Consider the following 22654-nt stretch of genomic DNA (forward strand, 5'->3'; position numbering starts at 1 on the left):
ACAGCTGTGGAAGGAATGATACAGTGTGTCTCAATTTTCAGGTAGTAAATAGTAGGTTGACTGCCGGAGCGTATTACAAGGAGCCGTCCCTTTTTTGCAACACTCTGAATCTTGTGCCTGTGTAGAGCTTGTAGTAAGATTTACACCAAATAATGTATATATACACTCTAGATGACTGACAGGGGGCACTCCCCCACCATTGTAAAAAAATAGCTTGGAAGCTATAGAATAAATGTGTTGCCACATTTATTCTATTACAGACAAGTTGATGCATACTTTAAGTATATTATCTGAGCTAAACATACAAATGTTAATGTCCCCGATACAACAAGAAAAGTACTTAAATACATGCAATTTTGTCCTTGAAACAATTAATTGAAATACTATAGAATTCCTATGGAGGACTGCTTCTTCTGGGGAGTGCCAATATACCCAACCGGTGGCTTCAAAGCCTCTAATTGGCCAATGCATAGCATCAGCAACCCAGGGTTTATATACATCATTGGTTACACCTCTGACACCGGCTAAAAAAAAAGTTCTGTTTGTCGGCTAACGCAAATTACCGCCTCAATGTCTTTCACCCTTACAAAATGAACTAACTCAGTTATCCAAAAGGGTCCTATTTAACTTACAATGTGTATCAAGCTTGTAAAAAGAAAGGAACAAATACTGTACTAAAGAACATAGTGAATGACAGCAGCATGCATTTGAAGGTCAGAATACATTTGAGTTAATGAAGATGTACAGTATGTGGAAAAGTAAAAACATCAAGCCAATGTGTTTCTGTATTGTAAAGAAATGTAGCTTTTGTCCTTCTGTGCGTCTTTCTGTCTGTCAGTGATGGTTAACGTCTTTCTGTGCGTTGGTCTGTCGGTGCATGTGTATGTTGATCGGTTTGTCTGTGCTAGATTACGTCTATTTTTATGTCTGTAGTAGTCAATGTCAGTCTGTCTGTGCTAACATGCGTCTGTCTGTTTCTGTTAACTGACATTAGACTGTCTGTCAGCCTGTCTGCCTTTTCATCCATCCATCCATCTATTTGGACAGATGCGTTTGCTAAATGGCATACACACTGTGTGTTCAAAACATTAAGAACAGCTGCTCTTTCCACGACAGACTGACCAGGTGAATCCAGGTGAAAGCTATGATCCCTTACTGATGTCACTTGTTAAATCCCCTTCAAACAGTGTAGATGAAAGGAAGGAGAAAGGTTAAATAATGATTTTTAAGCCTTGAGACATGGATTGGGTATGTGTGCCATTCGTAGGGTGATGTGCAAGAAATGTAAGTGCCTTTGAACGGTGTATGGTAGTAGGTGCCAGGCCCACCGGTTTGTGTCAAGAACTGCAACGCTGGGTTTTTCAAGCAGAACCTGTTTCCGGGTGTATCAAGAATGATCCACCACCCAAAGGACATCCACACAACTTGACACAACTTTGGGAAGCATTGGAGTCAACATAGGCCAGCATCCCTGTGGAACGCTTTCGGCACCTTGCAGGGTCCATGCCCTGACGAATTGATGCTGTTCTGAGGGCTAAAAGGGGGTGGGGGGAGCAACTCAATAGTAGGAAGGTGTTCCTAATGTTTTGGTATACTCAGTGTATATTATATTATTGTATATTTCCATCTATGTGTGACCTCTAGCAGTTCAGACAGCCAGTCTATCTCCTCTGTGCCTCTCGTCCAGCAGCGTCTCCAGCTCTGTGATCAAGCATTTGAACTGGATCCTGTTCGCCGGGTCAAACTCCCAACACCTCCTCATCAGAAAGTACACCTGTGCACACACACACACACACACACACACACACACACACAAAAGAAAGGGAGAGAGATATGTATGAGTATGTCGCACGTCACTCCTTCACAGGAGAGGCATTTGAAAAACAATTCTCTCCATCAAAATGCGTTTTTTTTTTACAGAAATGCCTTCGGGAACAAGTGAACTTTCATGTGCCTTAATAACAAACTTGTATGCCATCTGTAAATAAGAATATAATTGTTAAATTACAAGCCTAGTTGGTTTAGCCACAGAAAAGTACAGGAACCTTCACACTAGCAATGATTGGCTGAGATAATGAATGGGCTGGACATGCCGAGAGATGGGTTCAGATTGGTCTGCCATGTGGCATGCTTCGGTCTATAACTTGAGCTGCTCAGTAAGTAGATAATCCTTGCTACTGAAGCTTTTTTGAAAGACATGTTAGCCATGTAGAACTGCAAAAGCGTTGCTACTTCTCTCAACAACATTGCTGCCCTGAATTTAGCAGGCACTATCGACAAGGATCAGTGGGGAAAAGTTGTGATGGACTACTTTCTGCACACGGTCAGTGTGAACCGGAGTGACTTGTCACAACGGGCCAAACATGCTGTACAAACAAAACGGGAAAAAGACACAGGACGTCTTACTTCGTTAAAGGGGTTCCGCCATGAAGCGTTCCTGCATCTATATAGGTAAGTCTAGCTGCATTTTCAGATATCATACGTTTCTAATTTAGGCAGAAAGTCGTTTTCATTGCAAGTTATTAAAGAGTATGTATTGTGTATTATTAGCTAGCTAGCGAACCTTAACTTGATTGCTAGCTAACAATGAACCTAGTTGGTTAGCTTTAGCTACTTACAGATTCATACTACTGCATTTTATGCGTGGTGGCTAGCTATGACAATCTGTTTGTATTGCTAGTATTGTATGTATTCTACAAATTTCCAGCTTATTTCTCTCAAATGTTTTGCACAAATTTGTTTACATCCTTGTTAGTGAGCATTTCTCCTTTGCCAAGATAATCCATCCACCTGACAGGTGTGGCATATCAAGAAGCTGATTAAACAGCATGATCATTACACCAGGGGCGTAGCCAGACTTTTTTGGGGGGGGGATAGGCCTAGAAAAATTTGGATAAGCATTTTTTCTACTTATTTATTACATTTATTTTGTGCACCATATACACTGCTCAAAAAAATAAAGGGAACACTAAAATAACACATCCTAGATCTGAATGAATGAAATATTCTTATTAAATACTTTTTTCTTTACATAGTTGAATGTGCTGACAACAAAATCAAACAAAAATTATCAATGGAAATCATATTTATCAACCCATGGAGGTCTGGATTTGGAGTCACACTCAAAATTAAAGTGGAAAACCACACTCCAGGCTGATCCAACTTTGATGTAATGCCTTTAATTAAAACAAGTCAAAATACGGCTCAGTAGTGTGTGTGGCCTCCACGTCCCTGCATGACCTCCCTACAACGCCTGGGCATGCTCCTGATGAGGTGGCGGATGGTCTCCTGAGGGATCTCCTCCCAGACCTGGACTAAAGCATCCGCCAACTCCTGGACAGTCTGTGGTGCAACGTGGCATTGGTGGATGGAGCGAGACATGATGTCCCAGATGTGCTCAATTCGATTCAGGTCTGGGGAACGGGCGGGCCAGTCCATAGCATCAATGCCATCCTCTTGCAGGAACTGCTGACACACTCCAGCCACATGAGGTCTAGCATTGTCTTGTATTAGGAGGAACCCAGGGCCAACCGCACCAGCATGTGGTCTCACAAGGGGTCTGAGGATCTCATCTCGGTAGCTAATGGCAGTCAGGCTACCTGTGGCGAGCACATGGAGGGCTGTGCGGCCCCCCAAAGAAATGCCACCCCACACCATGACTGACCCACCGCCAAACCGGTCATGCTGGAGGATGTTGCAGGCAGGAGAACGTTCTCCACGGCGTCTCCAGACTCTGTCATGTGCTCAGTGTGAACCTGCTTTCATCTGTGAAGAGCACAGGGCACCAGTGGCGAATTTGCCAATCTTGGTGTTCTCTGGCAAATGAAAAATGTCCTGCACGGTGTTGGGCTGTAAGCATAACCCCCACCTGTGGACGTCGGGCCCTCATACCACTCTCATGGAGTCTGTTTCTGACTGTTTGAGCAGACACATGCACATTTGTGGCATGCTGGAGGTCATTTTGCAGGGCTCTGGCAGTGCTCCTCCTTGCACAAAGGCGGAGGTAGCGGTCCTGCTGCTGGGTTGTTGCCCTCCTACGGCCTCCTCCACATCTCCTGATGTACTGGTCTGTCTCCTGGTAGCGCCTCCATGCTCTGGACACTACGCTGACAGACACAGCAAACCTTCTTGCCACAGCTCGCATTGATGTGCCATCCTGGATGAGCTGCACTACCTGAGCCACTTGTGTGGGTTGTAGACTCCGTCTCATGCTACCACTAGAGTGAAAGCACCGCCAGCATTCAAAAGTGACCAAAACATCAGCCAGGAAGCTGATGAAGTGGAACTGAGAAGTGGTCTGTGGTCCCCACCTGCAGAACCACTCCTTTATTGGGGGTGTCTTGCTAATTGCCTATAATTTCCACCTGTTGTCTATTCCATTTGCACAATAGCATGTGAAATTTATTGTCAATCAGTGTTGCTTCCTAAGTGGACAGTTTGATTTCACAGAAGTGTGATTGACTTGGAGTTACATTGTGTCGTTTAAGTGTTCCCTTTATTTTTTTGAGCAGTGTATATTCACCCCACCCAGTACTGTAATCAAAACTTCAAAGAAAGCATGTACTCCTTGGCTCCGACAGTGTAGTAGTGTGGGCTCAATAGCATCTCATTAGTGTGCAAGATCTTGAGAATCAGCTGTACATGTGATGGAAAAGTGCACTGCACATGTGATGGAAGAGCGCACTGTGCATGCAGAGGGTTACAATTCCATTGAATTGGGGATAGTTTAACCAAAATATGCCACAAGACCTTGAATTGCCTTGTGTATCCCACAAAAAAAGTTCACTGTTATAAGCAAACTTTTCTGATGAATTTAAGCAAAATCCCCCAAATTCCAGGGCTTAACTTCCCATGGAAAATTTCCCGGAAAGTTTCCGACCCTTTGCAGCCCTAGCTACCAGTACCATGTCAATGTGCTGGGGTACAGAGGTTAGTCGAGGTAATATGTACATGTAGGTAGGGGTAAAGACTACATGTAGGTAGATAATAAACAGTGAGTGGTAGCAGCATAAAAAAGGGGGTCAATGCAAATAGTCCGGGTAGCCATTTCATTAACTGTTTAGCAGTGTAGTAGTTAGGGGTAGGAGCTGTTAAGGAGCCTTTTGGACCTAGACTTGACCCTCCGGTATCGCTTGCGGTAGCAGAGAGAACACTCTATGACTAGGGTGGCTGGAGTCTTTGCCAATTTTTAGGGCCTTCCTCTGACACCACCTGGTGTAGAGATCCGCGATGGCCGGGAGCTTGGCCCCAGTGATGTACTGGGCCGTATGCACTCCCCTCTGTAACACCTTGCGGCCAAATGCAGAGCAGTTGCCATACCAAGCGGTGATGCAACCAGATGTTCTCGATGGTGCAGCTGTATAACTTTTTGAGGATCTGAGGACCCATGCCAAATCTTTTCAGTCTCCTGAGAGGGAATAGGCATTGTCGTGCACACCACACTTCCAGGTCTCTGACCAGCTTGGCTGTCTCACTGTTGTCGGTGATCAGGCCTACCACCCTTGTGTCATCGGCAAACTTAATGATGGTGTTGGAGTCGTGCGTGGCCACGCAGTTGTGTGTGTGTGAACAGGGAGTACAGGAGGGGACTAAGCACGCACCCCTGAGGGGCCTCCGTGTTGAGGATTAGCGTGGCAGATGGGTTGTTGCCTACCCTTACCACCTGGGGGCAGCCTGTCAGGAAGTCCAGGATTCAGTTGCAGAGGGAGGTGTTTAGTCCCAGGGTCCTTAGCTTAGTGATGAGCTTTGAGGGCACTATGGTGTTGAACGCTGAGCTGTAGTCAGCAAACAATATTCTCACGTAGGTGTTGCTTTTGTCCAGGTGGGAAAGGGCAGTGTGGAGTGCAATGGAGATTGTGTCATCTGTGGATCTGTTGGGGCGGTATGCGAATTGGAGTGGGTCTAGGATATCCGAGAGGATGCTGTTGATGTGAACAATGACCAGCCTTTCAAAGCACTTCTTTGCTACAGACGTGAGTCCTACAGGGTGGTAGTCATTTAGGCAGGTGACCTTGGTGTTCTTGAGCACAGGGACTACGGTGGTCTTTTCAAATCATGAAGATATTACAGACTCGGTCAGGTAGAGGTTGAAAATGTCAGTGAAGACACTTGCCAGTTGATCAGAGGATTCTGAGTATGGAGTCCTGGTAATCCGTCTGGCCCTGCGGCCTTGTGAATGTTGACATGTTTAAAAGGTCTTACTGACATCAGCTACAGAGAGCGTGACCACAGTCGTTCGGAACAGCTGGTGCTCTCATGCATGGTTCAGTGTTGCTTGCCTCAAAGCGAGTATAGAAGGTATTTAGCTCATTTGGTAGGCTTGCGTCACTGGTCAGCTCATGGCTGGGTTTCCCTTTGTAATCGGTAATAGTTTGCAAGTCCTGCAACATCCGACGAGCATCAGAGCCGGTGTAGTAGGATTCAATCTTAGTCCTTTATTCTTTGCCTGTTTGATGGTTGGTCGGAGGGCATAGCAGGATTACTTCTAAGCATCCAGATTAGTGTCTTTGAAAGCGGCAGCTCTTGTCTTTAGCTCAGTGCGGATGTTGTCTGTAATCCGTGGCTTCTGGTTGGGATGTGTATGTATGGTCACTGTGGGGACGACACATACATATCCCAACCAGAATGTACATACATATCCCAACCAGAAGCCATCCATTTAGTCTTTCCCTTTAAATCGCCATAGAAACGGCCCCTCTCAATGCAGATTGATCGTGGTTATAGGCAATGAAAGTGAAGGACCTGGAGGTAAAAATGATGACGGTATCACGTTGATTTTGATTGGTCCAACCAGCAGAAGCACCTCTAAATAGTAACGTTTCTATTTAAATCAACAGTCAAGTATAAGTATATTAAGGTTATAATATTGTAGAGAACAATGTAATTATTCATTCTAGATAATGTGTAATGACATAGGCAAATAAAAACAAGTTTTGACATTCATTTCATAGCACCCTCTTGAATTGCCCCATTTTTCTCTGCATTCTACAGCAGTGAGTGACTGCCGTAAACATTGACTTTGATAGCCCAGCACCTGCTCGGAACCATCGGATGTGCAGGATGTTCTATTCCCACTCATTCCTATTGAGGATAGTTTAAGAATAGAATAACACTACTGAATGTGTATTTAGAAAGGGTACTATTATCTTTAGTTTGGAGCAAAGTTGCCCTTAGACGCTGATCTTGGGTCTATTTAGCATTTTCCCCACAAATGGTTAAGCTTAGGATTGGGGGATCGGAAGCTGATCCTAAACCTGTACCTCAGGGAAACCTTATCCCGGAGCTTTAGCTTTCAGATGAAAGAGAAGGAAAGACTACAGCCTTGGTGAACAGATGACACCACTTCCCGGAGTTCTCTTACCGTGTCTGGGCAGCGAGGTGGACATGGCAGCCTCTTGCCGTCTATCAGAAATTCCACCAATCGGGTGAGAGTCATCTTACCCTCGCTTGGACTAAGCAACTTCAAAAATACCTGTGAACAACCACGTCACATGATCAAAACCAAAACAGATGGCCGTACCTACACCCAAGTCTTTTCTCTCAAAGTATACACTCATGTACTTCTTCCCATGCATTTAAAAGGATTGGATTGGTGCAAGCTTGGGGAAGGAGTTTCTTCCATATTTCTTACTCTAGTCATTTTGTTTAAAATCCATGAAGTGCACACTTAGGGAGAAAGGTCAGAGTATTGAATTGCAGAATAATTTGATCCCATAACAGACAAGGGCTAGCTTGATGAACGAAGACATGAGATGAGACAGTAAATGTTAAAATGTCTGACTCCTCGTGTTTTGTCAAATCAATAAAGTTGAACAAATTTGTATGAAACTATTTTCATAGTGAAGTGAGGTAAACACAGAGAGAAAGTTCTTTACCGGCTCAGGACTGCTGCTTGACTCGCAATAGGTCATCAGCTCATAGAGGGTCACTCCGAAAGACCACACGTCAGACGCAGGGTAGAACTTAGAGCCCACCAGGCACTCAGGAGCATACCTACAAGGCAACACATACTGTAGCAAAATGTTTTTCAAAAAAACCTGGAGATAAGCATTTCTTATTGTTCAAGTTGAGGTAGTCCCTCCCTTTTTTCAGTTTGATTTCTTCCGTTTGGTATCTACTTATCAATACAATGAGACCCAACCTGTCAATATCATTAGAGGTTTTAATCTGATCCATCACAGATAGCAACGATAGACTGGCTTCCAGGCTTTTAAATGGCATGTGAGCTTATCTCTTTGCTTTGGGAGTGAACCATCAAGTTAAGTTCTGGGACCTGGCCTTGTCATTCTATTTCCATGTTTCTCACCAGAACACAGGGCTTTCGGTGTCCTCTTTGACAGTGTAGTAACTCTTGTCCTCCTTCATGCTCTTGGTCAGGCCAAAGTCTGCGATCTTCACTGTGCTCTCGTTCTCCACCAGAACGTTCCTGGCCGCCAAATCCCGGTGGATGAACCGCTGGGATCCCAAGTAATCCATTCCCTGAGAGACACACACACACACACATTTTCACTTGTTTTTATAGTTTGTATACTTTTATAGCTATTTACCTGGCAGTCTTGTGGTTTCTAGGAGTCGTTGAAACATTCCAACACAACTTTCCCATATAGTACTAGCCACAGTTACCGACGATGTTCATTTCTTTGAAAGTAGCAGAAAGTTTATATAAACAAGGACTGCAATGCTTTAGAATGTCCAACTCTCTCCATAATCAGAAACCGCAGTACATAAATAAATACCTATAGGAGCTAGTTAAAACAATGAAATTCAATTTTTGGGGTTATTAATAAAGATCCATACTACAATACCTGGCAGATCTGGAGGGCGTAGTTGAGAAGTCTCTTGAGGTCAGTCTGGTGTTTTCTTTTGGGAAGGTAGTCCTTCAGGCTCCCCGCTGGCAGGTACTCCATAATCAGCTTAGTGGTCCTCCCACCTAGACAAAGAAACACGATGTTCACACAAGTGTGTGTGTGTGTGTGTGTGTGTGTATTGTATATTTACATACAGTATACATTTAGGTGTGCATGTAGGAGTGCATGCATTGCCCTCCTCACCCTCCTCGCTACACACTCCTTTGTATTTGACAATGTTGTGGTGGTACAGTTCTCTCATGGTATCTATCTCTCTTCTCAGGTGGCAGGGCAGCTGGCCTTTGCTGTTTGGCTTCAGAGACTTGACCGCCACCAGCTCCCCTCGGCCGTCCCCATGGGGGTCATACTGACACAGCTCCACCTTACCAAAGTGACCCTGCACAGTAGACACACACACAACACAAGAGCAATTCTAGAGCACATATTAACCCAAACAAGTACAGTTCATATGCATACCACACACACAATTACATACCTCAATAGTCACATTACATGGGTATTACTAGGATGAAAAAAACTAAGCGGTCACCTTGCCACTCATATTTTGGGTTCTGATGGGGTAAGACAATGAAACTAAGCTCAAGGAAGCATTGGGGTGGCAGGTAGCCTAGTGGTTAGAGCGTTGGGTTTCTGGATCGAATCCCAGAGCTGACAAGGTGTTCTTTCGTTCTGCCCCTGAACAAGGCAGTTAACCCACTGTTCCCCGGTAGGCAACTGACTTGCCTAGTTAAATTAAATATAAGATATATTCTTCACGAATCAATGGCTATAATTTTAAAAAGTAAAAAAAAAATGTACGTACCAATCACAGATTGCCCCTTTAAAATGGGGACAAGCACCACAAAAGTAAAGTATACATGTATTAAGAGAGTCCCTACCTCTCCCAGGTTATCAATTTTCCTGAGGAACCTCGTATCAAACACAGTGGGGTCCACTTCCTGGATGGGCATCCTACCAGGTGGCAGGACTGGGTCTGGGGGAAGGGCCACACAGAGATAACCCTATGTATTACCCTATGTAAACACATGCACATACACATGCAGGTGATAATAACAACAAGAACAACAGAGACAGATAAAAAGGTTTGTCCTCTTACTCTGCTCGGCCACCCCGGTGAGGTCCCTGACAATGGCCCTGAAGAAGGGCCTCCTCTTGGGGTCGTAGTTCATGCACTTGGTGATGAGCTCAGCCAGCTGAGGGCAGTCTGGGGTCACCAGGGAACACTGGGCTGAGTAAAACATCTCCTTCTTCTCACAGAGAGAAAGTGAGGAGATGGATCAGAACCAAGACTGTTCCAATACTGATTCCAATACCTTGCTTCTAAGTGATATGCTAGGTGTATTCAATGAAATAACTCAAGACCTCCCCTCTGAAATAGATATCTCTCCTGGGTAAATGAAGGACACATTTTTTTTTTTTAAGAATAGTTAGGCTATGTCGCAGGAGTCTGGGGGTGGTTGTGAGTGAGAGATTGTGTTGCTCACTGTCTTGTCAGGGGAAGTGTGGGTGTACCTCTATGAGTTTCTTGTCCTTGAGAGGAGCAACTCCCTCATAGCAGATCTCCCACAGTGTGGTGCCAAATCCCCACTTATCCACCGCAACACTCAGGGCCTGGCTGTTCCTCACACACTCTGGGGCGATCCATGGGATCCTCTCCACACACTCTGTAATACAACACAGCCTTGTCAGCTGGGGGGGGGGGGGCCCAGACACACAGAGACGCACACACCACACACACACCTTGTATGTTGAGTGTGGAGATGGAGACCCCAGGGCTACTCAGTTTGATGAAGGGCCCAGTCTCTCCCTCTAGGCCATCCCGCTCCACTAGGACGTTCTTAGCACACACATAGCCATGGACCAGCTTCTTATCCTCCTGTAGGGGACAGGAACACAGGGAAGAGTCAGGTCTAGAGCCAGATAGATCTATGCAAGTTTGACAAACTACTACTACTGTATTGTCCAGGTTGGCACCAAGTTCCAAGACCATTACATTCTACATTAGATTATAGAATGAAATGTTATTATAATGGCACATTTCTATGCCCGATTCATACTATGGGGTCAACCTAAATCATACTGGACCGGCTCTGGTATTTTCTGTTCACATTGTCCTTTCTACCACGGTTCCAGTAACTGTAACTATGGGGAATGCATAACCAGGCCTCCATTTTGGATTTTCTTTTTTGCATAGACCAGCATAGGCTGGTCATGCTGGTGACCAGCCTTATTTTTTTTCTTCTTGTGCCTTCAATGTTTTCGCAGGTGACCAGCCTTCGCTGTGATTTTGCTGGTGACCAGCTTTCATAGTGTTTTCAACACTGGTAAAGTCACATGCTGGCTTGCAAAGTGATGTTCAATTCCTATCCAGTCAGAGTGGGGATGTCCAACAATTTTAACTTGTATTCACCCACAATGGCATTCAGAATGACTGCCAGTGTTAGAACAATGAATAAATGAGACAACCTAAACTGGAACAACCATTTCAATAACGGGGTCAACAAGTCAACTAACAGATTGGATTAGTTTAGAAAAATGGCCGTTATTTATCTTTGTGTAGCATAAGATTAATTCATCAATTAATTTATCAACCAATGAACATGCAAAAACAGATATTGAAACAAACAATTAAAACAATCGCAATAGAGCAATCTGGGAAATACGATAATGATGGGTGTGCTTTTGCAGACCAGATTGACCAGCATAGAACAACTTGGTCACCAGCATAAGCTGGTCATCAGCACACCAGCATGAGTTGGTCACCAGAATCACCTGCTTGGCCAGCTATTCAGCCAGCCTAACCAGCGAGACCATGCTGGTCAGACCAGCTTGACCAGCATGGACAGGCTTGACATTTATGCTGGTCTATGCTGTTTTTTCCCCCCCATCAGGGCAGCCCAGTACAGCTCGGTTTGGCCCTGTAGTGTCAAATCGCAACTGTGTCTCGTCTCATCACATCTCACCAGGTAGCTGAGGGCGCCGGTCAGTTGTTTGGCCACCTGGTACTTCCAGGAGGCGCTGAGTTCAAGACGATGTCCCCGCATGAACACATCCAGAGGACCCAGCGTCACATGCTCCTCCACAATGATATCTGAACAGCGACAACACCATACACACACACAGTTAGAGGTTCAAAAAAAGTCTAGCCTATTCCAGATAGAAAAGTATGAGTAGGTTGCAACTTAATAAAAATGTAAAAAATTATTAGTTTGCTGTCAGAGACATTTTCCACAATATACGGTATATGCAGACAATCTATGTCCTAACCTTCAGTGACGCAAACTAATCAGCAGTATTGGGTATCAACTTCCACAACAACTAAGAGCATGAAGCGGAGAGTAAACTTCTCCCTAGTTGTTGTCGTGCCGATATCATGTTGTCGGAGTGTGAAGGGTACACATGAACATGCACAGATATGCGAGTACATAGTCTTGCATGGCGCTCATCTGCATTAACTTAGGTTCTTCCTGCGGCTTGTGGCATATCGCAGAGTCTCAGTTGAAGATTCAAAATAAGGAAGGATGACTTACTGTCATGGTTGCGAACACAGACACCGTGCAGCAGAGTGATGTGTTGATGGGACACCTGACGCATCATACTGACCGTTTCAAAGAAAGTCTAACAGAAAGAGCTCAGTGTCAAAGGTCAGAGTCAAAAGGAGAAGTCACAAGGTCAGACATGGGTGGTGGAGGGAGGAGCGGTGTGTATGTGGGGCAGCCCTTTCCTGCAGTCAAATGACCTACTAGCCTCATGGGTGGAATGTTATTAATATTTTTCATAATTAATAAACTTTTTTTTTTTTAAGCCCAAAATCCTGTTTCTATGTCAAACGGTTTTGTTATATTTCAGTCTTCTGTGATGTATATAAAAGTGTAATATTGGGACGTAAACTCAAAATGTAGTACATTTCAACTCTATACCTGACATGGTAGAGGCGTCTTCTTATTTTCTAAGCCCATAACCATGAGTGTGATGTGTATACTTTGAAACAAAAGTAGATTTGTTTAAGACTACCAAGAAACACTTTGTGTGACCCTGATTTAGCCCACTGCAATAAAAGGTTAATGTGTATGCCAATCACATTCATTTACAAAGCCAATTTTTGTTTATACAGTATGTGTGTGTGTTCTCACCATAGAGATGTCTCTGTGTTGGGACCCTAGCACTTTCAGGACCACTTTCACCTCGTGGTAGGTTTGGGAACCCCACACATCCTTCTCTTCCTCACTCTTTATCTTAAATTTCCCAGCATAGATGTTAGTTCTGGTGCCACAGCCCAAGTGCTCCTCCTATATAGACATATGAGAGACACAAGACAGGGTTATGGACAGAATAGCATTATTTGTAGATCGAAGGAAATTAAATAAAAAAGTAGTATTATCAGTGTAGGGCATCCTGTGCACACAAACATACTGTAAACACAGTAAAGGCTAACATACAAACACACAAGCACATTCAAATCCACACAAGCAGACAGACACACAACCACATACACAAGCGCACACATACGCGCACACACACACACACACACACACACACACACACACACCTGCACTATGTCCTCGTTGAGGATCTTGTGGAAGATGACATGACTCTGTACGGGGTACATCGGCTCCGCATCTCTCTTTGTCACTAGTAGCAGGTTAGACATTTCTAAAAAAAAAAATTAAAAAAGCTGAAATGGGAAACAATATAGACACACACACCAATCTTCTCCCTCTGACGTGAGAACAGGCGACAGAGCTGCCGAATTCAGGAAAACCACTGTTACTGAGCAACATTTCCTGTTTGATAGTGGTATAAAGAGAATAACACATCCAGGTCTGGTGTATTGTATGGCATAAGGTGCCAAACCTCTGGGCAGGACCATGGTCAGGGATTAGGTGCCGTGGTGATACACTTTAGAAAAAAGGGTTCCAAAGGGGTTCTTCAGCTGTACTCAAACTTTTTTGATTCCAGATAGAACCCTTTTTTTGGTTAGAGGTAGAAAACCCTTTTGGGATCCATGTAGAACCCTCTGTGGAATGGGAGTTGTTCCTGGAACCAAAAAGGGTTCTTGTATGGGGACAGCCGAAGAACCCTTTTAGGTTCTAGATAGCACCTTTTTTTTCTAAGTTTGTGTAGTATTGGGGCAGGGTATCATACCATACCTCTGGGCTGCGGAGGGCAGGCCTTGCGGAGCTGGAAGAAGACTCCGTCTGTGCTAAGTCTCTGGCCAATCAGCTGTTCCATCAGCTCCCTGAGAGAGGGCTGCTTCAGGGCTGTACCACTCAGGCCGTAGCCTTCCGGCCCCACCTCGATCTTAAAGTTACGGTACGGATGGCTATCGGTCTGGTCCACCTACAGCAGGAGAGCCAAGAAGAGAACAAGTATAGAGAGTAATCGAGCCAATTTATTTAACACAGACCATTTTACAGCAACAAATTGTCACAATTCAGTTCAGTCAAATAATGGTGACTAACAAGATAGTCACTAACATGATAGCGCCGCCAGGTTTTTAAAAGTGAGAAAGCCTCACAAAAATGTTCAAATGTATCATTGTCTGAAAATGAGAGTGGCTGTATACATGTCTAAATGACTGTGGGTGAGGCAGATGGTGGAAGTGGTACTGTACTTCATTGCATTTGACAGTCAGGATGATGTGGTCATAGTCGATGCAGCTCCAGCGCAGCACATACATGCCCTCCTCCCTGCCCTCCTGACGCAGCTTGTGGGAGGTGTAGTCCATGCTGGAGGGGGAGGGGCCAAATTACATCATGGGAAAAGGGGTGGATCCACTCAGTTCTACACTAGTATAGCAGTATTACTGTATCACTAGCTAGGTTTCCAACCAATTGGCGACAGATTTTCATCCGAATATTCTAAAATATGCGCATTTTCCAACCAGTGGTGGGTTTCCACCAAACGGACCTGTTGCGAATAACAATCAGTGCACAGAAATCAGTGAAGTAGTGCACAGAAAATGTACTTTTTCACTTACATTTTCATGGACAGGATAAAAATCGAACGTTTTTTTTCTTCATTTTCCACTCGACCAATAGTGGTCACAAAAATGGTTCTGTTAAATAGTAAATGTGCCTACTCTGGTCTTGGCATGTGTGCTTTAACCAACAGATCACAGATACAGTGCAGGTAGTCTGTACAGATAGTCTACATGATGAGATAATTATGGATAAGAGCGAGAATATTTGTATTTGTTAAATGTCAGACAAGCATCGATCATCATGTCACCAGAATAAGACCCTCGATATTGATTGGAAGGAAAGGTGCATCAAGCTCATCACTGTGCACTTTCACCACCCTGTGAAGTTCATCATAATTTATTTAATCTGTAGCTGAATAAATTGCATGGTTTCCCGAGTTATAGTGAGAGAACCACACACCATATCATCGCGTGACTCCAAGTTCACTTCGATATGATCCTACCACGTCAAACAAACAAATGATCTGTCAGAAATTATAAAATTGACCGAAACTTCCTATTTCCAACACGGCTATCGTGATTTTTTTTATCTATACGATGTGACCTTACTCGCATAAAAACTGTGGATGGAAATGTGATTACTGACCAAGATATCTGTATAATCTGACAAATTGACAGTTTAACAAAGATGTTGTATTTTATGAATATTTACATTTTCTCTAACCAATGAATGGGAATATTTAAGCTCACCTGATAGGACCATGACAGCCTTCCTGCAGGTTCTGTACCACAGAGGGAGGGGCCACATCTGTACACAGGAAGTGATGTGCATCCACTGTCAGACGGAAGTATCCATCAACGAGGGTGGCAAAAGACAATGCCTCTGCATGGAAACCCAGGCTCAGTTCCTGTGGTGGAGATAGAGCGACAACTAATGACAATGAAGGTGCATGTCCAATATGAAAGAGAAAATGGGTAATAGAGTATACACTGACGGAGTCTCATTCAAGATTGCTCACTCAGATATTCAGCATGATTGAATGTTTAAGTTTCCTCTGAAGCTTAAACCTGCAATATGTAACTTTTTGGGAGACCCCATCAAATTCAATGATTAGTATGGTTCTCAATCAGAGGCAGGTGTCATTAGTTGTCTCTGATTGAGAATCATACTTAGGTAGCCTGGGTTTCACTGTGTGTTTGTGGGTGATTGTTCCTGTCTCTGTGTTTTGCACCAGATAGGGCTGTTTTTGGTTTTCCACGTTTATTGTTTTGTAGTGTTCGTGTTTATCTTTGTTTATTAAACATGAATCAATATAATCACGCTGCGTTTTGGTCCGCCTCTACTTCACCCCAAGAGAACCGCTACAATATCTTTCGTTATTGAAAATACAGTGCCTTGCGAAAGTATTCGGCCCCCTTGAACTTTGCGACCTTTTGCCACATTTTAGGCTTCAAACATAAAGATATAAAACTGTATTTTTTTGTGAAGAATCAACAACAAGTGGGACACAATCATGACGTGGAACGACATTTATTGGATATTTCAAACTTTTTTAACAAATCAAAAACTGAAAAATTGGGCGTGCAAAATTATTCAGCCCCCTTAAGTTAATACTTTGTAGCGCCACCTTTTGCTGCGATTACAGCTGTAAGTCGCTTGGGGTATGTCTCTATCAGTTTTGCACATCGAGACACTGAAATTTTTTCCCATTCCTCCTTGCAAAACAGCTCGAGCTCAGTGAGGTTGGATGGAGAGCATTTGTGAACAGCAGTTTTCAGTTCTTTCCACAGATTCTCGATTGGATTCAGGTCTGAACTTTGACTTGGCCATTCTAACACCTGGATATGTTTATTTTTGAACCATTCCATTGTAGATTTTGCTTTATGTTTTGGATCATTGTCTTGTTGGAAGACAAATCTCCGTCCCAGTCTCAGGTCTTTTGCAGACTCCATCAGGTTTTCTTCCAGACTGGTCCTGTATTTGGCTCCATCCATCTTCCCATCAATTTTAACCATCTTCCCTGTCCCTGCTTAAGAAAAGCAGGCCCAAACCATGATGCTGCCACCACCATGTTTGACAGTGGGGATAGGTGTTCAGGGTGATGAGCTGTGTTGCTTTTACGCCAAACATAACGTTTTGCATTGTTGCCAAAAAGTTGAATTTTGGTTTCATCTGACCAGATCACCTTCTTCCACATGTTTGGTGTGTCTCCCAGGTGGCTTGTGGCAAACTTTAAACAACACTTTTTATGGATATCTTTAAGAAATGGCTTTCTTCTTGCCACTCTTCCATAAAGGCCAGATTTGTGCAATATACGACTGATTGTTGTCCTATGGACAGAGTCTCCCACCTCAGCTGTAGATCTCTGCAGTTCATCCAGAGTGATCATGGGCCTCTTGGCTGCATCTCTGATCAGTCTTCTCCTTGTATGAGCTGAAAGTTTAGAGGGACGGCCAGGTCTTGGTAGATTTGCAGTGGTCTGATACTCCTTCCATTTCATTATTATCGCTTGCACAGTGCTCCTTGGGATGTTTAAAGCTTGGGAAATCTTTTTGTATCCAAATCCGGCTTTAAACTTCTTCACAACAGTATCTCGGACCTGCCTGGTGTGTTCCTTGTTCTTCATGATGCTCTCTGCGCTTTTAACGGACCTCTAAGACTATCACAGTGTAGGTGCATTTGTACGGAGACTTGATTACACACAGGTGGATTGTATTTATCATCATTAGTCATTTAGGTCAACATTGGATCATTCAGAGATCCTCACTGAACTTCTGGAGAGAGTTTGCTGCACTGAAAGTAAAGGGGCTGAATAATTTTGCACGCCCAATTTTTCAGTTTTTGATTTGTTAAAAAAGTTTGAAATATCCAATAAATGTCGTTCCACTTCATGATTGTGTCCCACTTGTTGTTGATTCTTCACAAAAAAAATACAGTTTTATATCTTTATGTTTGAAGCCTGAAATGTGGCAAAAGGTCGCAAAGTTCAAGGGGGCCGAATACTTTCACAAGGCACTATATATATTCACATCGGTTTAGATGGTACACTGATCTACACTATACATTGCTTGTTTTGTCACATTAACTGAAATTAGGCAAACTATTACAATTTTAGCAACCAGGATATGGCGATTTCTGCATATTGCACCTTTAAACCAATTAAACTTTACCATCTTTTTGTTGTCCTGCTTGTGGACAGTGACTGTGGAGCCCTTGATGTTGATGTGTGTAATCTCATAGAAATCAGAGAAGGTTTTCCAGTCATTCGAAACGTCTTGAGCTGGTTTGTTCTTCCAGTTGATGTAGGTTTTGTACTTTTTAGATTTTTTCTTCTCTTTGGCAGTCCATGCATTCTGAGAAATAGATGAACATTAAATGTTTTTATCTCTTTATGAACAACATATCAGATGACATTTAGATAATAATGATACAATGTATGCCATAATTTACACATTCTAAACTACAAAATACTATACTCACATTCTGTTGCTTCCGCCACTTGATCCCTGTATTTCCAGACACAAGGACTTGGTACTGGGTGGGCTGACCCTGGTTACAGGAAGTGGGTGTTCCTTCGATCTCCCCTTCGCTGTCAGTAACACGTAGCACTTCAGGCTTGTACATCTTGTAATGAGACAGGATACCATTATGTTAGCTACACATACAGTACTTTACACAGACTTTTAGAGTACCACCTGGTTCCGTCTTTGGCCCAGTGCCATTCTTTCTTTAATTAATAGCGTGTCTGCAAGCATGGTTATGCAGTGCATTATGGGTACTGTAATACATCTAGCTACACACCTCACAGCCGAACCCACAGGTCAAAGTCTCCAGCGTAGCCAAGTATTTGACCTTGATGTCATGGATGTTGACTTTGTTGCTCTTCACCGTCTTGTTGTTGAACTCGTTAAGGAAGCGCTGAAACACCCGGGAGATGCGGCGTCGTGTCAGGAAGGTCCGCTGCTTGATGATTTGGTTCATGCTCTCTGGGATGTATTTCTTATAGCTGGGTGGGATGGAAAGAGATTTGGTTGAGTCGGGGGTGTATGTGTGTGTGTGTGTGCATGAGTGTGTATAAGAAAGATGGTAAACCGACAGCAAGACAATAACACCAGCTTAATTTTGAACCTCTTTGTGAGTGACGATTAGTTACCTGATCTGTCCTGCTAAATATGGGTTGACGATGTTCTTCTCCAAGGCATTGTGTGTGATAGACAACACTGCCACCCCCAGGCACTCATTCTCAATACAGTGGGCCTCCTCTTCATTCTGAGGGTTACGCACTGCGGCCCGCCCCTTCAGGAAGTCATGCTGACCCTGGGAAAAGCCAATGCACAAACACATGAATAAGGATATATGATTGTGTATGCTAGAATTCTACATTTGAGGATACAACTGTTTTAAAGTTTTTTTTTGTGCAAAATTATACCTGGGCGAACAGATACTTCAGTGAGGCAGCCTCAAGGAGTGCCGTACCCCCTGATTCGGTCTTCGGCCCATTGCCGTTCTTTCTCTTGAGGGCATGTCTGCAAACACGTGGCACATTGTCATTCGCACCATGCCAGTTGGTGAAGTAGAACCTGGATAAAGAGACGGGGGTATTTCAATGTCAGTATGAAGTTTTTGTAGGAAAGTTATTTTTATCTCAAGTTTGCGAATTTGCAGACCAAAGTGCTGCTGCAATCAAAAATGGTTACCTCTGCTTCGTTCCTTCAATATTTGTGACAAACTGAGGAGCAACATATCCTTAGGCTTACCTCATGCGATAGTGGAGCTTTAAGCAGGTGCTCTCATCGATTTTGAAGGTGTGATTGGGAGGGTACCAGATGTTCATGCCCTCGTCATACAAGGCAAACAGATTGAAGCAAAGAGGTGAAATGCCTAAAAAGAGAGAGATATGATTTCCCTCAACAAAGACCCAGCAAGTTGCTACCTTTCATATTCATTATCCATAACACACATTCAGATGAGCAACTCAGGAGGGGGAAAAGAAGACTTGGAGTTTGAGTCTGAGTGAGAGATCTTAGTAAGACTTTTGGTCTAAGAGAGTTTACAGTGTGAGAGGGGTTTGTGTGTGAGAGAGAGCAAGAGACAGAGAGGGCGAAATAGAGAGAAAAATACACTGCTCAAAAAAATAAAGGAAACACTTAAACAACACAATGTAACTCCAAGCTTCTACACCTGCATTGCTTGCTGTTTGGGGTTTTAGGCTGGGTTTCTGTACAGCACTTTGAGATATCAGCTGATGTACGAAGGGCAATATAAATACATTTGATTTGATTTGAAGTCAATCACACTTCTGTGAAATCAAACTGTCCACTTAGGAAGCAACACTGATTGACAATAAATTTCACATGCTGTTGTGCAAATGGAATAGACAACAGGTGGAAATTATAGGCAATTAGCAAGACACCCCCAATAAAGGAGTGGTTCTGCAGGTGGGGACCACAGACCACTTCTCAGTTCCTATGCTTCCTGGCTGATGTTTTGGTCACTTTTGAATGCTGGTGGTGCTTTCATTCTAGTGGTAGCATGAGACAGAGTCTACAACCCACACAAGTGGCTCAGGTAGTACAGCTCATCCAGGATGGCACATCAATGCGAGATGTGGCAAGGTTGCTGTGTCTGTCAGCATAGTGTCCAGAGCATGGAGGCGCTACCAGGAGACGTGGAGGAGGCCGTAGGAGGGCAACAACCCAGCAGCAGGACTGCTAGGAGCACTGCCAGAGCCCTGCAAAATGAGGAGCACTGCCAGAGCCCTGCAAAATGACCTCCAGCAGGCCACAAATGTGCATGTGTCTGCTCAAATGGTCAGAAACAGACTCCATGAGGGTGGTATGAGGGCCCGACGTCACAGGTGGGGGTTGTGCTTACAGCCCAACACCATGCAGGACGTTTGGCATTTGCCAGAGAACACCAAGATTGGCAAATTCGCCACTGGCGCCCTGTGCTCTTCACAGATGAAAGCAGGTTCACACTGAGCACATGACAGAGTCTGGAGACGGCGTGGAGAACGTTCTGCTGCCTGCAACATCCTCCAGCATGACCGGTTTGGCGGTGGGTCAGTCATGGTGTGGGGTGGCATTTCTTTGGGGGGCCGCACAGCCCTCCATGTGCTCGCCAGAGGTAGCCTGACTGCCATTAGGTACCGAGATGAGATCCTCACACCCCTTGTGAGACCATATGCTGGTGCGATTGGCCCTGGGTTCCTCCTAATGCAAGACAATGCTAGACCTCATGTGGCTGCAGTGTGTCAGCAGTTCCTGCAAGAGGAAGGCATTGATGCTATGGACTGGCCCGCCCATTCCCCAGACCTGAATCCAATTGAGCACATCTGGGACATCATGTCTCGCTCCATCCACCAACGCCACGTTGCACCACGGACTGTCCAGGAGTTGGCGGATGCTTTAGTCCAGGTCTGGGAGGAGATCCCTCAGGTGACCATTCGCCACCTCATCAGGAGCATGCCCAGGCGTTGTAGGGAGGTCATACAGGCACGTGGAGGCCACACACACTACTGAACCTCATTTTGACTTGTTTTGACATTACATGAAAGTTGGATCAGCCTGTAGTGTAGTTTTCCACTTTAATTTTGAGTGTGACTCCAAATCCAGACCTCCATGGGTTGATAAATTTGTTTTCCATTGATCATTTTTGTGTGATTTTGTTGTCAGCACATTCAACTATGTAAAGAAAAAAGTATTTAATAAGAATATTTCATTCATTCAGATCTAGGATGTGTTATTTTAGTGTTCCCTTTATTTTTTTGAGCAGTGTAGAAAGAGTGGGGGACATAAACTATGATTATGTTACTGTATTAATGTCCATATATTTATTTGTATGTAACACTGACTCAGACTCACCACACTTCTTGGCTGCCTCTGTGCACAGCTCCTCAGCAGTGTAACAACCCCGGAGAAACTCCAGCTGGTGAGAGTCTCGCAGGTAGAAGTGGACCTCGAGGCCCTGTGGTAATACAGGGATTGGCGTGAACTTGCCCTTCCTCGTCCTCTGCATCTTTACCAACAGCTGCCTGCCCATGTCCATTGCCTTGTTTCGAGGCATTCACTAAAGAAGATAATATTAAATGTTAAGAGGAAGAAAATATAGCCATAGTAGGCTACTATATGGCTTTAATAAGTGCATAATATGTAATAGTGACTTTGATGTCATTTTAGCTCATATATTTAAAACCCGATTAATCCAAAATCATGAAAGTAAATGTGAAAAAGTACAAAATCATACAAAATCTATAATTGATGACAAAAATGTTTATTGTTCATATTGAAATCCATTGTGTATCTTCAAAAAGCAGAATGTTAAACTCGGAGTATGTGAATTAAGGGAAATCTGAATATAAACATCTTACTTACAGTATTACAGTACTTACAGTAGACCAGTGACAATAACCTATGATGAAACGCCCCATAATGAAACTCACCTATGTCTATTACTTTATGCCGTCCACGAATGTCTGAAAAAAATAACTTTGTCCTCCAGAACGGCCCAATATCAGTGTAGGCTACTTATATTATCCTATTATGATGATGTTTTTGAGCATGTATCATCGATAAGGGTTTTAAATCCTGTGCAATGAAGTTGCTAAGTCTCGGCGGTGAGTCTTCCAAGCAAGCATCAATTCCCGTAAACGCTGTCGTGAATCCACGCCCATGTAGTCGTCTATTGGTTATTTAGTAAATCAATAAAGTGGAAACAACAGTATGTTTTTACGTTCTGGAATGTTCAGCTGTACGGAAACGGTGCTGTACTGAACGGCCAGTTAAAACACGGGGAGGGGTTGAGGGACACTGTCAGCATGGCCACCCACTTTTAAATACGTCAGTCATTGCTTCAGCCACACCA

The 22654-nt window shown here is 43.8% G+C and overlaps 1 protein-coding gene across 1 annotated transcript; it reads right to left on the minus strand.

The window, feature by feature from the left end:
• Positions 1-229: 229 nt before the first annotated feature.
• LOC112260228 (tyrosine-protein kinase JAK1) lies at positions 230-22548 on the minus strand. Its single transcript, XM_024435169.2, has 25 exons — positions 22233-22548; positions 21655-21859; positions 19549-19672; positions 19221-19371; positions 18945-19108; positions 18593-18797; positions 18272-18415; positions 17962-18144; positions 15541-15698; positions 14482-14596; positions 14018-14207; positions 13417-13520; positions 13001-13156; positions 12398-12485; positions 11831-11958; positions 10608-10743; positions 10380-10531; positions 9964-10114; positions 9746-9840; positions 9051-9243; positions 8805-8929; positions 8306-8478; positions 7875-7992; positions 7361-7471; positions 230-1774 (listed from the first exon to the last, which is right to left on the minus strand). Exons 2-25 carry the CDS (start codon positions 21854-21856, stop codon positions 1649-1651), a joined length of 3492 nt encoding a protein of 1163 aa, XP_024290937.1. The 5' UTR covers positions 21857-21859; positions 22233-22548; the 3' UTR covers positions 230-1648.
• Between the last annotated feature and the right edge of the window lie 106 nt (positions 22549-22654).

This window comes from Oncorhynchus tshawytscha, linkage group LG10 (assembly GCF_018296145.1).
Source record: "Oncorhynchus tshawytscha isolate Ot180627B linkage group LG10, Otsh_v2.0, whole genome shotgun sequence".
NCBI lineage: Eukaryota > Metazoa > Chordata > Actinopteri > Salmoniformes > Salmonidae > Oncorhynchus > Oncorhynchus tshawytscha.

Bases quoted from the DNA above. Each gene is read 5' to 3' on its own strand.
- LOC112260228 (XM_024435169.2), bottom strand. From the start codon at position 21,856: ATGCCTCGAAACAAGGCAATGGACATGGGCAGGCAGCTGTTGGTAAAG. The intron at 9,841-9,963 runs GTAAGAGGACAA...CCCTTCCCCCAG, and splicing joins CACCGGGGTGGCCGAGCAGA to ACCCAGTCCTGCCACCTGGT. The intron at 8,479-8,804 runs GTATTGTAGTAT...TGTGTCTCTCAG, and splicing joins ACGCCCTCCAGATCTGCCAG to GGAATGGATTACTTGGGATC.